General features: G+C 44.7%; 1 protein-coding gene across 4 annotated transcripts; it reads left to right on the top strand.

Annotated features, from left to right (window-relative positions):
• Positions 1 to 267: 267 nt before the first annotated feature.
• On the top strand, positions 268 to 13,689 carry TEX13D (TEX13 family member D). Of its 4 annotated transcripts, none has more exons than XM_077888561.1 (7): positions 268 to 2,539; positions 2,903 to 3,110; positions 5,453 to 7,002; positions 8,687 to 8,828; positions 10,164 to 10,313; positions 11,625 to 11,863; positions 13,122 to 13,689. In XM_077888561.1, exon 1 carries the CDS (start codon positions 490 to 492, stop codon positions 2,527 to 2,529), a length of 2,040 nt encoding a protein of 679 aa, XP_077744687.1. In that variant the 5' UTR covers positions 268 to 489; the 3' UTR covers positions 2,530 to 2,539; positions 2,903 to 3,110; positions 5,453 to 7,002; positions 8,687 to 8,828; positions 10,164 to 10,313; positions 11,625 to 11,863; positions 13,122 to 13,689. The 4 variants fall into 4 exon arrangements, with proteins under 4 accessions (XP_077744687.1, XP_077744686.1, XP_077744685.1 ...); XM_077888560.1 differs by having other exon boundaries at positions 269 to 2,539; positions 2,896 to 3,110; positions 5,541 to 7,002; XM_077888559.1 differs by having other exon boundaries at positions 269 to 2,539; positions 2,896 to 3,110; positions 10,164 to 10,271.
• The last annotated feature ends 1,125 nt before the right edge of the window (positions 13,690 to 14,814 follow it).

The raw sequence follows: 14,814 nt of genomic DNA, 5'->3' as shown, positions 1-14,814 counted from the left end.
TGAAGTTGTACCTAAGAGTTATGGGAGAGGGAACTGGGATAAGGATAGAACTGTACCCATGTATGCAACTCTACCACCCAACTAGGAATTCATTTCACGATGCTGGGTATTGTCCTTCCGAAGTTCTTAGAAACAAATTCTTCTGGGAAGCTCACGGCAGTGCCCACAGTGCAGCCATCCAGCCTGTTCGCTCTGTAGGGGGCGCCCTGCAGAGGGGAGTAAATCCCAGGAGGCCTTGCGTGGTGACTCAGAGGTTGTCTCTGTGACGTCTACCACCGTTGCCTGGTAGGGGTTGGTGTGGTGAGGGCGTGTGCTTTACTCTTTGTGAGGAAAGCAAGGTCGTCAGCGGAAAGAGGCCCAAAGGGAGGCCAGGACTGGGAAAGGACTTCAGTAGGGCTGAGTGTGGAGGTGAAGGGCGGACCCACCTTCACTGGCGGCGGCAGGGGCGGCGGAGTCCGCGAGGCGGGGGTCAGCTGGGCCGCGGCGGCCATGGCAGTGGACTTCGGGGACCACGCCAGCGGGTTCCGTCACGCCGAGGTGGTCAGGTTCATCAACAACGAAGTCCTCCTGAACGGCGGCGGCCCGGAGTTCTACGCGGCCTTGCGCTCACGGCCGTGGAGTGAGGTGGAGGACCGGCTTCGGGGGGTCCTGGCCGACCCGCGGGTGCCGCGCGCCCACCAGAGAGCCTGCGCCTGGAGCGCGCTGGCCTTGGGCGTGCGCGGGGCCGCAAGGCAGCGGGAGCAGCAGGGGCGCCGGATCCGGAGGCTGCAGGAGCAGATGGAGGAGCGGGAGACCGCCGCCTGGGCCCTGGCCTCCGAGCTACAGCGGATGCGTGAGGCTCGAGAGGACGTGGCCACACAGTTGCACTTCACACGCATCACCCTGCAGCAGGCGCTCATGGAGTGTGATGTGCTTCGCGGGCGGCTGCTCCAGGCGGAGAGGTCGGCCCAGTGCATCCCACTGGCCCATGAAATAGTAACTGGACCTCAAGCCGAGCAGCTTGGTGCTATGGCATGGCCCCTGAATGCAGAGCCACAGAGAGATATGGTTGCCATGGGATTGCCTGGGAGGCGATATTTTGAGGCCCAGGTACCAGCCCCAGCTGTTCTCTACATGCCAGGACCCCCAAGTCCCTGGGCTCAGACCATACAAACCCCTCTGCCAATGCTGGTGCCATACCCAATCCCATTCCATGCACCACTCCCAGTGGGGGTCCCTTTCTTGCCACCTCTGCCATCAGCATTAGCCATGGATGCAGAAGCTACAGTAGTCCCACTTCAGTTGCCTCCTCTGGGGATCTACCCACCTGTTCCGTGTGCTACAGTGGGTTTCCAGGAAGAAGTGGCCCCGCTGTGGAACCAAAGAAGTTACAGCCAGGAGGGAGGTCCTCCGATCCTCCAGAGTACAGTCTCCCTGGGGAACATCGGAAACCTTAGCCAGGAAGGTCTAGAGAGGCCTCAGGGGATGGTTCCCCTTGGGGATAGCTGGACCCACAGCCATGAAGGAGATCCACAGAGGCACCAGGGGGAGGTACCACTCAGAGATAGCTGGACCCAGAGTCAGGAAGAAGGTCAAGAGAATCCCCAGTGGGTCGTCCCCCTTGGGGATAGCTGGAACCTCGACCAAGATGAAGGTTCAGAGAGATCCCAGGAGGTGGTTACCCTTGGTCCCACCCTGGAAGAAGATCAGGAGAGTCCCCAGGAGATGGTACACCTAGGGGCCAGTGGGAGTCACAGGCAGGAAGAAAGTCCAAAAAGACCTCAAGGTATGGCCCCCCTTGATGCCAGCAGGAGCAACAGCCAGGAAAAAGATCCAGAGAGGGCCCAGGAAATGGTACCCCTGGGGGCCAGTGGGGGCCCCAGGCAGAAAGAAAGTCGAAAAAGATCCCAAAGGATGGCCCCCCTCGATGCCAGCAAGAGAAACAGCCAGGGAGAAGATCTAGAGGGGCTCAAGGAAATGGTACCCCTGGCGGCCAGTGGGAGCCCCAGCAAAGGAGGTCCAGGAACACCCCAAGGCATGGCTCCTTTAGGGGACAACAGTAGCCAAAGCCAGGAGGAAGATCTGGAGAGGCCCCAGGGGACAGGTCCCCTGGGGGACAGCAGAAGTGAGAGCCAAGTAAAAGGTCAAAAGAGGCCCCAGGTGATGCCCCTCCTGGAGTTTGGCAGGAGCCACAGCCAGGAAGAAGGTCTACAGAAGCCCCAGAGGATGCTCTCCCTGGCATTTGGCAGGAGCCACAGCCAAGAAGGTCCAAAGAGGTCCCAGGCGACTCCCATGTGGGACGGCAGGAGCCAAAGTATGAGGGAAAATCCAAAGAAAAACCAGCCTCAGGGGCAGAAGGCCAAGCAACCAAAAGGAAAAAAAGCATTGGATTTCCAGCACCAGAAGCCTGCCTCAGGATGCAGTCCAGTGAATTGGGACTGCCCATGGTGTAAAGCCGTGAATTTTCCATGGCGCAAGGCCTGCTATAAATGCAAGAAAGTCTGTGAGGCAGGTGGGAGTGGAGGCCTGGACCCAGGACAGACTCACTGATTTCAAGAAGGTAAGAAGGAAAACACTCCAAGGAAAAACCAATTTCCCAAGACCCTTTTCTGATAAAAAAGTAACTTCCTTACTTCACAGAAAATTTGAAAACCAAAATTATTGTAGATAAAATTAACTAAAACAATCTATTATTCCATTACTGAAACTAACAACTTTTTATCATATGTAAATATACTCTTTTCTGTTCTTTTATTAACCTCCTTTTCCTGAAAATGCCATGTCTTTGGCTGGGAATAACCATGTTTTTCATGTTATAACTATATTGAATTTTAGGAGCACTACTCTTCCTTCAAAATGCTATTGTTTCTTTAGTAAACTACGATGTTCATGTTTGCTTCTTGTTTTTGTTTCAAGTTTATAGGTGAGGGCCGGTTTTTATATCTCTGAGCCCCACAGAACTTGCTGTTTGTTTATTGCTGAAGAAGCTGAACTCGTCCCATTAGAAGATCTCCCAAGAGTCCAAAGAAATCACACCTTGATTCCAGCTGACCCACACCTCATGGAGACCACCCCCCCCCCCCACTGGCTGGAGCTGAGAAGAGTGAGAGGAAGGCGGGGAAGAGGAGATGGTATTCATCAGTGGGGAAAGGAGAGCAAAACAATTTTGTTAGATAAAAAATAAATAAAAAAAAATCAGAAAACAAACCAAAAAACCCAATTTTGTTAGGATATAGTTTCTCCATTGGGACAAGGGATTAATTTGGGAGAGCTGGAGAGGTGTTACAGTATTAAATTCTATAGATGATAACAAATTTGATGGGTTACATTTAATTCATTAAACAAATAGTTATTGCCTAGTGTGTGTTAGGAGCTAGCCTTATATGTTAATATCTGGTGCAGACATTATAACTTGATTTGGTGAGTTTGGTTAGATAACAGGGGAAAGCTTAATTTGGCATACATATTATATTAGGAGGACATTTTTGCCTGGCATATAGCATGATTTTCTGGTAAGCCCAACTGAAATAACGTCTAGATATTTTTGCAATTCCAAGAGCAACAACAGGGACTTTCATGAAAGGACTTGTGTCACTGAATTGCTCATCTCACTGTTCCCAAGTGGGACAAATGAGCAGTGGCAGAGATCAGGAAAGTGGCTTCATGAAAGTGCGGGCAGGACTTTTTCTGATACTCTAAGGATTTCCTCCTTTGAAAGGGACAGCTATCTTCCTGGTTGCCCAAAATACTGCTGGGTGACTTAAAGAAAGATCATGCTTGAGGGAGTGTTGGCTATATACTTGAACCCTTAGCTTCGGGCCACTACCATCCCAAGCTGCTTTCCAGGCAAGAGTGGATGAAGAACAAAATGCATTCCAAGAGCAGACATGCTATGGGTAGTATTTCCCTTGGGAAGACTGATAAGATAAAGAAAAAAGAACCAGACTTCTCTTCCACTTGGTGTGTTCTCTGCAGGCTCTCCACTCCCCCCAAGGCAGGAGGAGTCCAGGGGGTGGAAAGTTAGATGGTCTCCAGCCTGAACGAAAGTTGTTCTTGAGTTCCCCTGTGAAATCCCAGCTCACCGAGCTCAGCATCGGTCACAGGTTCCTGATTCTAATAATAAAGGGTGTGCACTTGCCTGCTGTGTCTTCTGTGAGGTGTGCATCTCGGGGCAGGTTTGCTCCGAGGCGGTTTAAACCCACACCTTCCCACCATCTCTCTCTCTCTCTCTCTTTTTTTTAAAGATTTTTTATTTATTTAAATACACAGAGAGGAGAGAGAGAGCGAGAGAGAGAGGCAGAGACACAGGCAGAGGGAGAAGCAGGCTCCATGCAGGGAGCCCGACGCGGGACTCGATCCCGGGTCTCCAGGGTCACACCCCAGGCCAAAGGCGGCGCTAAACCGCTCAGCCCCCCTGGGCTGCCCATCCTTCCCAGCATCCCACCGAAGTGAAGGAAAGTTCTCTCATTCACTATTCGAGGGCCTCTCCTCTTCCAGCGAGCTCCCCAAGAAGGGCAGGGGGAGGAGCTTCTATGGAATCTTCGGCCCATTGTGATTGTCCCTGCGCCCCTCAATGTCCACGCGGTCCCTGCTGCTCCTGGGCCTGCGGGGCACGAGAGGTGGGGGGGAGGGGGTTTCTGTCTAGGCTGGGAGCCCGACCGCCTGGTGTCCAGCCCCGCTCTGTGCACCAAGAAGCCATTTCCCAGAGGCCCTGTCTCCCAGAGGTCCAGTGAGCAGGAATGTCCCTCCGGCGTTTCTGCCCCGCAATGCACGCTCCCCTCCTTCCTATACAGAACCCCATCATGGGGCTCAGGATTCTGGAAAACAGCCAGGTTTATTATTTATTTTAATTTTTTTTAATAGCAACTATTTTTCCTTCCTGCGGGCAGTTGCTATGTATTTTTTAAAAGATTTTATTTATTTATTCATGAGAGAGAGAGAGGCAGAGACATAGGCAGGGGTAGAAGCAGGCTCCCTGTGGGAAGCCGGATGCGGGACTCGATCCTGGACCCCAGGATCACGCCCTGGGCCGAAGGGAGGCACTCAACTGCTGAGCCACCCAGGCGTCCCACAACAACCAGATTTTTAAAAATATTTTATTTATTTATTAATGACAGACACAGAGAAAGAGGCAGAGACATAGGCAGAGGGAGAGGCAGAGGGCAGCCGTCAGTCCAGGGCATGATCCATGGCCTGGGATCAAGTCCCACATTGGGCTCCCTGCATGGAGCCTGCTTCTCCCTCTGCCTGTGTCTCTGCCTCTCTCTCTTGCTCTCTGTCTCTAATAATAAAAAAAAATCTTTAAAACCCTAAAAAAAAAAAAGAAAGAAAGAAAAAGAGGAAGAGGCAGACATGGGACTCGATCTCGGGACCCAAGGTTCACGCTCTGGACCAAAGGGAGGCTCTCAACCCTGAGCCACCCAGGCAACAGCCAGGCTTAGATGTCCTGCTAATAAGACAAATGTTCCCCTAGGCAATGGCGGGTGGAGCCTGGCTGCCTGCTGTATGGGACAACAGATGGAGCAGAGAACTGACCCTGCCTCGCTGGCTTCCTCCCTCAGGCCTGGTAACCGGGAGGCCTTGCTTACCAGAAAGGAGCTCTGGGGAGGAAGAGGACCATCCGGGACATCAACCTAAAGCTAGGTTTTCTGGGCTAGGGGCTGGTTTTGTGATACTCTCATGTGTGCCAATAGCTCCCTGGAATTTTGGGAAGATGATGCAAAGATGGGACTCAGGAATTTTCCAGCATAATCCACTTTGATGTACTAGTGGGTCACTCTAGATCTCACTATGGTTGCTTTATTTATGGTTTCGAATGAACTCTGCTGTTTGTTGGCATGCCTTTAGGTCTGCATGACAGCAGACTCACCCTGTGCGTAGCTTTTTATATAGTTTAATATTATTACAGTCTTTCTGGGTTGACTTTTTCTAAAACAACCTGGATCATTAAGGTGGTCAAATGACTACTTTTTTCTGAGCTGGGTACACACAAAAAATGGTAGCGGTTTTTGAGGCAAGAACTTGGCCTTTGGGGTTAGAAAGAGACCTGAGTTTAGATACTTGCTGTGCTAGTCACTAGCTATGTGGGCTTCAACAAGCAACTGAACTTCCCTGAGCCCCCAGCAAGTGGTAGTTCCTTTCCCTACCCTCAGGGTTCTGCTCTGGGTGCTGTGGTAATGAGAATAAGGTATTATTAATGATGGCAAGAGCTACCATTAAATGTTTACTATGTGCCAGTCACTCTAAGCACATTGCCCCTTTTGGTGACTGTAAGGTATGAATATAGGTATATTAATATACATTAATATATATTAATAGTTTTTTAAATATTCTATTCATTTATTCATGAGAGACACACACAGAGAGAAGCAGGGACACAGACAGAGGTAGAAGCAGGTTCCTAAGCGGGGAGCTGGATGTGGGACTGGATCCTGGATTTTGGATCCCAGGATCACAACCTGAGCTGAAGGCAGAGGCTCAACTGCTGAGCCACCCAGGTGCCCCTATATTAATAGTTATTCAAAGTGAGTATTATTACCCCCATTTTGGTAATGCAATACCCAAATTTGGGAATTGGTGAAGCCTGACTTCAAAATGAAATGTAGGGATGTCTGGGTAGCTCAGTGGTTTGAGCATCTGGCTTTGGCCCAGGGCATGATCCTGGAGTCCCAGGATCGAGTCCCACATCGGGCTCCCTGCATGGAGCCTGCTTCTCCCTCTGCCTATGTCTCTGCCTCTCTCTGTGTCTCTCATGAATAAATAAATAAAATCTAAAAAAAAAAAAACAAAATGAAATTGTACAGGTTCTAATGTCTGTTCTCTTTCTGTTATATTACAGCACCTTAACCTTTAACCCCTACTGAGTGATACATTTGCATGTTAGCATAGATCATCAATGCCTAGAACCCAGTGACATGTTTGTAATGGAGAGACTTGGAAGCGCAGTGACAGCCCGGTGGTCATGGTGATGCTGCTCTTTTAGAATTTCTCAAGCTTTGTGACATATGAGCACCTTGGCTGCCAGTGAGTAGGACCACTTATTATCTCCAGACTGCAAAACAAAGAGGGGTGCTGGCGGTAATTTAGGCAGTGGAAGCGATTTGTATTTGATTCAGCAGACTGGCCTTATGAAAAGTTTATATATAGCTGAGTTCAATACTGTTAAGATAGAGCCCATCTTGACTGCTTATCTGAAGTCTGTCTGAATTACTCAGTTTTTGTTTTAAGTGCATAAGGTGCCAGCTGTAACAGCCTAATATATATGCATGCGTACTTTTCAGCAAGGAAGTAGGGCGAAAGGAGACTTCAAAAGCTTCAGATTTTGTTGCAAAATGGGGAATAGAATTGATGTTTTCTAAATCATGGTACTACATCTATGACAGAGTGGCAAAGAAATACATAATTTCTTTATCGTATGCTTTGTAAAGTCTCAACACCAAATAGTAGCAGATCCTTATTATGTGGTGCAAGCACTGTGCATAGTACCTGTGAGTGTTCTTCTCACTTCTAGCACATGATAGAGTGAGTGCATACACTGGAACTAAGCCTCACATAAACTTACGGATCCTGGCCTATGACCTTATGAGGTTGCTGTTGAACAGATTTTTCTCATTGACGGTGTTTGTTTTTTGGCACTTAAGACACGTGTTCGAGACCACAATGAAATAGGCATAAGAAGTGCTGCCACACGGGGTATCTGTACCCCCCGAGGGACCTGGTACAGCTCCTTGAGTACAACTTCCTATTCAGCTCACGCTGAAAGCACTCTATTCAGTGAGCCCAAGAATCCCTGCAGTAGGTCAGATCCTGGCCCATCTAGCTCAGCTTCTCTGGGGCATAAAACAGTTGTAAAAAGGATCATATTCTCCCTGGTGTTAATTTTATGAGTGAAGAAATGCCAGTAGGAATCCCTAGCTTCTCTTTGTTACTTCATAGATCAGGCAAAGAGCACACATCTAGAGAAGGTTCAGATGTGCCAGGCACTGTGTTTGACAACCTGGAAGTCATTAGTATTGCCCTCTGTAATTTCCTGTTCTGTTAGAAAAAATAAGACAAATATACACCAAGCAACAGTTATTACCTTTTCATCAATTATTCGACCATATTTTCTGGCCTGCAGATGTCAGTTTTCAAAAGATTCTGTGTATCAAACAGCATTATTTAATATATGACTATTTTCTCATTTAAAATTACAAAAGCATCTCTAAGGTTCCCTCACAAAAACTTGATATAATTCCAAGTGAAAGCAATCATTTATCATTTCAGTTTAAGAGTTTTGTGGGGCTTCAGTGAATAGTATTACCACTATTATTATTATTACATGCAGCCTAATCACAGAATGAACCATTCTACTAGGCTCTTTGTAATACAGACAACACCTCAGAATCCATCATTACTATCTTCTCAAACTTCAATGAACTTTGGGAGCGCAAATTAGGAACAATTTTTGTAGAAAGCTGGTAGTTTTAATGCATGTTAAATACCAGTAAGTGTTAAAGGATTAAAAAAAATACAAGTTCAGTATGTACCATTTGGGATTGCAAAACTTCCATGGTAGCCAAATGGTTTCAAATTGTGCCCCCAAGTCAACAGAAAAAGTTACTGAGAAAGTTAACTTTGTTTTATTTTGAAATAATATGCAGTATTACAGCTTCACTTGTGACATTCTCCAACTCTTTTCTTTTTATGTTTATATCTACTATTTTAGGTTTGATTCTTCATTCTACACTACCTTACAAAAATAATTGTGCACAAGGCAGAAACCTGTGATTACTTTTGTGGTAGGCAGCATTTAACCTTACCCCAGTGTTTATAAAATGATGACAAAGAGCTCTCTGCGGGTTTCGTCTGTAAGTAAAAGTTTTAGGATATTTAACCTCATTTATTTTTTGCTTGATATATTTTTACTTTGATAATTTTGTGACCATATTGGTTTCAGGCAAGAAAAGGATTGAGCAAGTATTGAAAATTTTGTACCTTTATCGCTACAATTCCTGATATTGTCTAGACAGTGTTTGAAACTTCAGAACGTATATGACCTGCTTTGTAAAAGACTCGTACTACTGAACTCCCCACTGATCCATGTTTCTAGCATTTTTTCATGAAATATTTATTACTGAGAAGGAAAAGAAAAACGATGCCAATGCCACATCTGTAACTACAAAATGCATTCAGAAATCCACCATTAGCTGTTTTGTTTCCTGGGTTATAATATTTCCTATGTATCTACAAAACTGCTCAGGGAAACATTTATATAGTCCATTTCATGCTGTTGCTTTGCCAAATTTTGGTGTTCTTGGTGTATAGATCAAAGTGGCCATCCATGTTTCAAAACATCAGAGGTTTCTTAAAACAATGTTCAGGCAAAAAAACAAACAAATAAACAAAAAAAAGACAAAACAACCCTGTAGACAAAATAACCATCTCTTGGACTTTAATCTTTTAGTTTAAGCTCTGTATTTTTGAACTTCCAAGAAAGAGAACAGATTTTAGAAAGAAAGATGGAACCTCTTTTACAATGAAATGATATTTTCTTGCACGGCTATCATACCCTGAGTGCTCCTACCCAGGATGATGGAGGCAGAAAGAAGGTTCAGTCATGATTTCTGAGTTGATGAAATCAGAAGGGTGACGTGTTGTCAGGTGCCAAGGTGTGGGATGTGAAGAGTTGTTTCTATAAACCAAAATGAGGCAGACCACAGGATAGACGTTGATAAACAATGAATATGAAAGAAGGCAGTGTCAGAAATTATATACTCCTTGAAGTAAATAAGAAGCCACATTCTCTGCAGAGGGTTCCTTGATGAAGGGAAAGAGGACAGGGGGAACAAAGAATCTAACTAGCTCAGGTACTGTGTTAAGATCTGGATGTGTCAAGAGGATTACATCGTAGGTTCCAGTCACATCACATATGTTAATCCATTTTATCTTCGTGGAGAAAGATAAGTAAAAACTGGCCAAGAGTGGCCTTCATTTGGTTGAGTAAAAGGAGAAAGAGAAAAATTGGGCAGTAAGACCTCATATGTGCATCCAGGCCCGCCTAGCACAGAAGATGCTCAGGCCACTCGCTGTCCTATTACTTTTGTCTTTTTTAAAGTTTTAATTTTCATTCTAGCATAGTTAACATACAGTGCTATGTTAGTTTCAGGTGTACAATATAGTGATTCAGTGTTGTATTACTTTAGATGGATAAGCTGATGATCCAGATTCCGGACCTGTGAGCCTGAGTGAATAGACCATGACTCTGTAGGAGCTTCTAAGAAGTACTAATCAATGAGGCCCAGGCTAAAATGGTAAATCTGATCTCACAAGGCATATAGAGACATGCTATACAGGTATGAGAACAGCTGACACTTGAGAACTGTAAGAATATTCTAGAAGTCAAAATTACAGTTGCTAGACAGGAGACTGAAGCCCAGCCAATTCAGTGCAGTGAACTCAGAATTAAGGTTGGGAGTCAGAAGAGGCTTTGGTGAAATGCACAGGCTCAGAAGTCAGCAGCCTGTATTCAACTCCTGGGCGGCACACTGACCAGTTGTGCCACATTGAGCAGGCTACCTAGACTCTCTGGGTTTTGGCTTCCGCATTGGTAAAATGGAGGCAATAATTAATAATAATAATGATGAAAATAACAAATTTGCTTTATAGAATTGTTGATACAAATCAACGAGATAATACATGCATAATGCTTAGCAGGAATGCCTGGAATGAAATATGTGGTTAGCAAATCTTAGCTATTATTCCAGAACAAACTCTCAGAAACAGGCGAGAGTTTCAGCCCAAATGAGGAAGCACCTTCTAAGTCATGAAGGAGGGAAAACTAGGACAAGTACAAGGAACCATACAGAGCAGACAGAAAGATCAAGAACTTGCTATCTTGAGTATGTGGTGCAGATTTAGAATGCAAGCTGAGTTAGATGCCCCTCTACCGTTCCCCCAGAACCCCATCCTTTCCTGTCACAGCTCTTCTCTCTAACCTGAATATCTGCTACACTGTCTGTATTACAATAGATGCCCATGATGTTGGCCGAAAGACTAAACATATTTAAAATAGCCTTAAACACGCACAACCTTCTCGCTGACAAAATAAAAGGGCATTAGAAAAATTAGCCTCATAGATCAACCTGTATGTTATCAAAAAGAGGTGCTCTTTTCAAGACATTTTTTTCTTTTTCTCGTTTTTGTAAAGGAAGTGAATTTTAGTAAGTGCCGAGAGAATGTGTAAACTCACCACAGGTGTCAAATCATAACACTGTCACAGGAGAATTCACACCTATAGATGAGCTAGTTGAAGAACAAAGTTAGTTTTGAAAGGTTAGGGAAAAAGATTTTGAAATGTCAGATCCACTCTATAAAACTGACCACCCTTGGCATCATCCTTTTAATCTACCTGAGTTGGAGAAAAGCCCAGGGCACTTGAAATGAAGACAATTAGCACCTCAGACAGGGCATCCACATGCAAAATTCTGTCACCTCTCAGAGACCTCAGGAGGTGACAAGTCTAGATAAGAAGACACTTTCAACCTGGACTGACAGTTTGTCAATGCTTTTATATTTGACTTAAATGGCATCTATATTTTAAAAGGTTGTAGTTTGCTTTAAACTGTGAAGCTCTCTTCCTCTACCTCATGATTTTTATTTTTTAGGTCGTTTAAAAAACAAGAACAAAAATCTTTCCTCTGTTGGGTGAGATCTGAGGAAACAGCTCTTGCTTCTTGCACACAAATGAGCTCAGTCCATTTCCCCTCTGTTTCTCTGGAAAGTACTCTTGGCTTTTGTTTAAAGCACAGTATGTTAAAGCTGGAAGTGGCCTTATGGGTCACCTGGTTCAAGTCAACTTGGCAGATGGAGAAAGTAAGGCTCAGAAAGAGAAAGTGATTTCATGGTAAGACATGGAGTATAATTTGACTCTCATAATTGCTGGATTAATCCTTTCCAATTTATCTTGCCATTCCAAAGGTGGGCCAGAGGCATGTACAACTCTGTGTGTGTGCGTGTGTGTGTATTTTTCTATTTTCTTTAGAGCACTAATTTCATTCATCCAATCACACAACAAATATATTCAAACATCTGAAATCTGCTGGATGGGGGCACCTGGCTGGCTCAGTCCATAGAGTGTGCCATTCTTGATCTTGGGATTGAGAATTTGAGCCCCATGTTGGCTGTAGAGTTAATAAAAAATCAAAAATAAAAACAAATGAAAAAATAAAATGAAAAATAAAATGTGCCATATGGAGGATACAGTGGTGGTAAATAAGGCACACAAAACCCTGCCATCATGGACTCTACGTTCTAGTGCAGGAGATAGGCAATAAGGGATTCATCAGATAACTCTGCTTCTAAGTGGATTTTACTTGTGTTGGGGGCCCATTCCTCCTAACTCTTTTTCTGCTGGTGCTTCCATTATGTCCACTGTTTTTCCCCTTTCCTCTCTTGTGTGTATGGCCAGAGAGAGAAGGGAGAGAGCCATTTCATTTTTTTAAATTTCTTTTTATTGGAGTTCAATTTGCCAACATATAGCATAACACCCAGTGCTCATCCCATCAAGTGCTCCCCTCAGTGCCCATCACCCAGTTACCCCAACCCCCCGCCCACCTCCCTTTCCACCACCCCTTGTTCGTTTCCCAGAGTAAGAGAGCCATTTCAAACCCTGTTTCTCTACCCTTCAAGTTCTGAATTTGCTAAAAAGTCAGGTTTAGTACTGGTGTTGCACTAGGGTGAAGATGTTGGTATTTTTCATCAACACTGCAATAGTGGGCCGGCCCAGATGTCAGCTTGCTTGTGAGATGACAATGACGTGCTAGATGTGAGAGTTGGACTATTACCTTATAATTTATCTTTCTTTTTTTATACGAGTTTAGTTGTGCTGAACTCCCTTGTACCTGGCTGCTTTGACAGGTATGCTATTTTAGCAACACAAAACCAAACAGAACGAAAAGAAGAATGCATGGTACACTTTCGCTGTCAGATCCAGGTTGCTCTGTTCCTAAGTTTGGGAGTAATTTGTTCAGGGTTGTTCAGAGACAAAAACAAAACAAAACAAACAAACAAACAAACAAACAAAAAAAACCCCCACAAAACCAATCAAAACTTAGGTTTCCTTTTTACCCATGTGACACAATGTTCTCACGTTCACCTTGCAGGTGGGCTGTTGTCCCTATGGACTGAAGGAGGAACTGGATCCCCTTCCCCATCTTCCTCTTTCATGTCTGAAATTCCACCATTGTGATGAACTTCTCGGGGCTAATCATCTGCCAGCTCAAAATATAGAGAGCTCAGGGTGGACTGACTTCTCAAGACCTTAACGTTGACATATGCGTTCACTTATTAGAACGATTTCTTCCTTGACCCAAAGCATGAAGGGTGAAAGGTGGACTTGGCCATAAACAAGTGAGGTAGAAAGATGATGAGACAATCCTGGCTCAATTCCCCAGAGCGACCCCCAAATATCATCTTGAATGCTGTTTTATTTTCTTTGTTTAGTCTTGGTGTTGTAAGAGGCTTATGTTTACACTTCATCTACTAAGGTTGATAGATTCTAGGGCTGGGCATGCTTCAATCAAGAAGGAGAGACATGGGGAGCCTGGTGGGCTCAGTCAGTAGAGCATGTGACTCTTGACCTCAGGTCATGAGTTTGAGCCCCACGTCGGGGGTAGAGTTTACTAAAAAAAAAAAGAAAAAAAGGCGAGTCACTACTAGCTGCCATGGAAATTTTAGAAGATTGTTCTCAACCCTAGTGGGTGGCAAACAAATATCTGGCTGTGGTGCAAGGTAGCTCTGTGCACCCGATCCATTAGTAGGGCATGTGATGATTTAGAAATTGTTCTCCCAGTCTTGAGCTCCCAGCCTCACCATGACTTCAAGGAACTAGGTGTTGAAGTTGTGGAAGAGATGCAACAGACACCTGGCTTCAGTTATTTAAATTTCAGTTTTACAAGTATTTTACATAATTGAAAAGAAAAATGTAGAAGACCATCTGGCAAGCATTAAAGTCTTATTCCAGGGATCCCTGGGTGGCGCAGCGGTTTGGCGCCTGCCTTTGGCCCAGGGCGCGATCCTGGAGACCCGGGATCGAATCCCACGTCAGGCTCCCGGTGCATGGAGCCTGCTTCTCCCTCTGCCTGTGTCTCTGCCTCTCTCTCTCTCTCTCTCTGTGACTATCATAAATAAATAAAATTAAAAAAAAAATAAATAAAAAATAAAAAGTTAAAAAAAAAAATAAAGTCTTATTCCAGTGAAAAAGGGGGAAGTTTTGGGGAAATATTACTTAACAGCACATTTTAAAATGGAAGCAATGTTTTATTTCAGAGAAGAAAATAAAAATTGAAAGGCTTTAAAAAATTAATGATAGTTTAGCATCAACTGGAGGAAAAACACTCTATTAACGACAGAGGATAAAATTATTGACGCTTGTGATGTGATTTAAAGCAACTTTTATGCCCCAAATGCTGAAAGGTAGGTCCTGTACAACAAAGGGCATAAACAAGTCCACATAAAGACAAAGCACCAATGAAATGATGCTTTCTCTCATCGAAAGCTCATCAAATAAAAAAAAAAAATGGAACGTCTTCACACATAGACTGATTTTTGTTCGTCAATCAGCACTCTGGGATCTTGGCCAAGAAAGTAGGAAAAATCAGTGTTTACTCAGGATCAAGATTGCTCAAGATGACAAGGAAGAGTAGAAAAGGAGACTTGCCCCATGTTGGTTTTTCACTGACTACTTCTGATTGTGTAGGAGCCTCTGGCTGTGCTCAGGAATGACTGCACACTGATAGTTCTGGTAGTTTCTGTGTTTTGGTCTCAGAGCTTTAGGTTCTTTCATTCTCTGTCAGC

This window comes from Canis aureus, chromosome X (genome assembly GCF_053574225.1).
Source record: "Canis aureus isolate CA01 chromosome X, VMU_Caureus_v.1.0, whole genome shotgun sequence".
Lineage (NCBI taxonomy): Eukaryota > Metazoa > Chordata > Mammalia > Carnivora > Canidae > Canis > Canis aureus.
The sequence above is the reverse complement of the archived record's forward strand: the minus strand, read 5'-3'. Positions and strand labels throughout refer to the sequence as shown.

Excerpts from the sequence above, each read along its gene's own strand:
- TEX13D (XM_077888561.1), top strand. The coding sequence starts at position 490 with ATGGCAGTGGACTTCGGGGACCACGCCAGCGGGTTCCGTCACGCCGAG.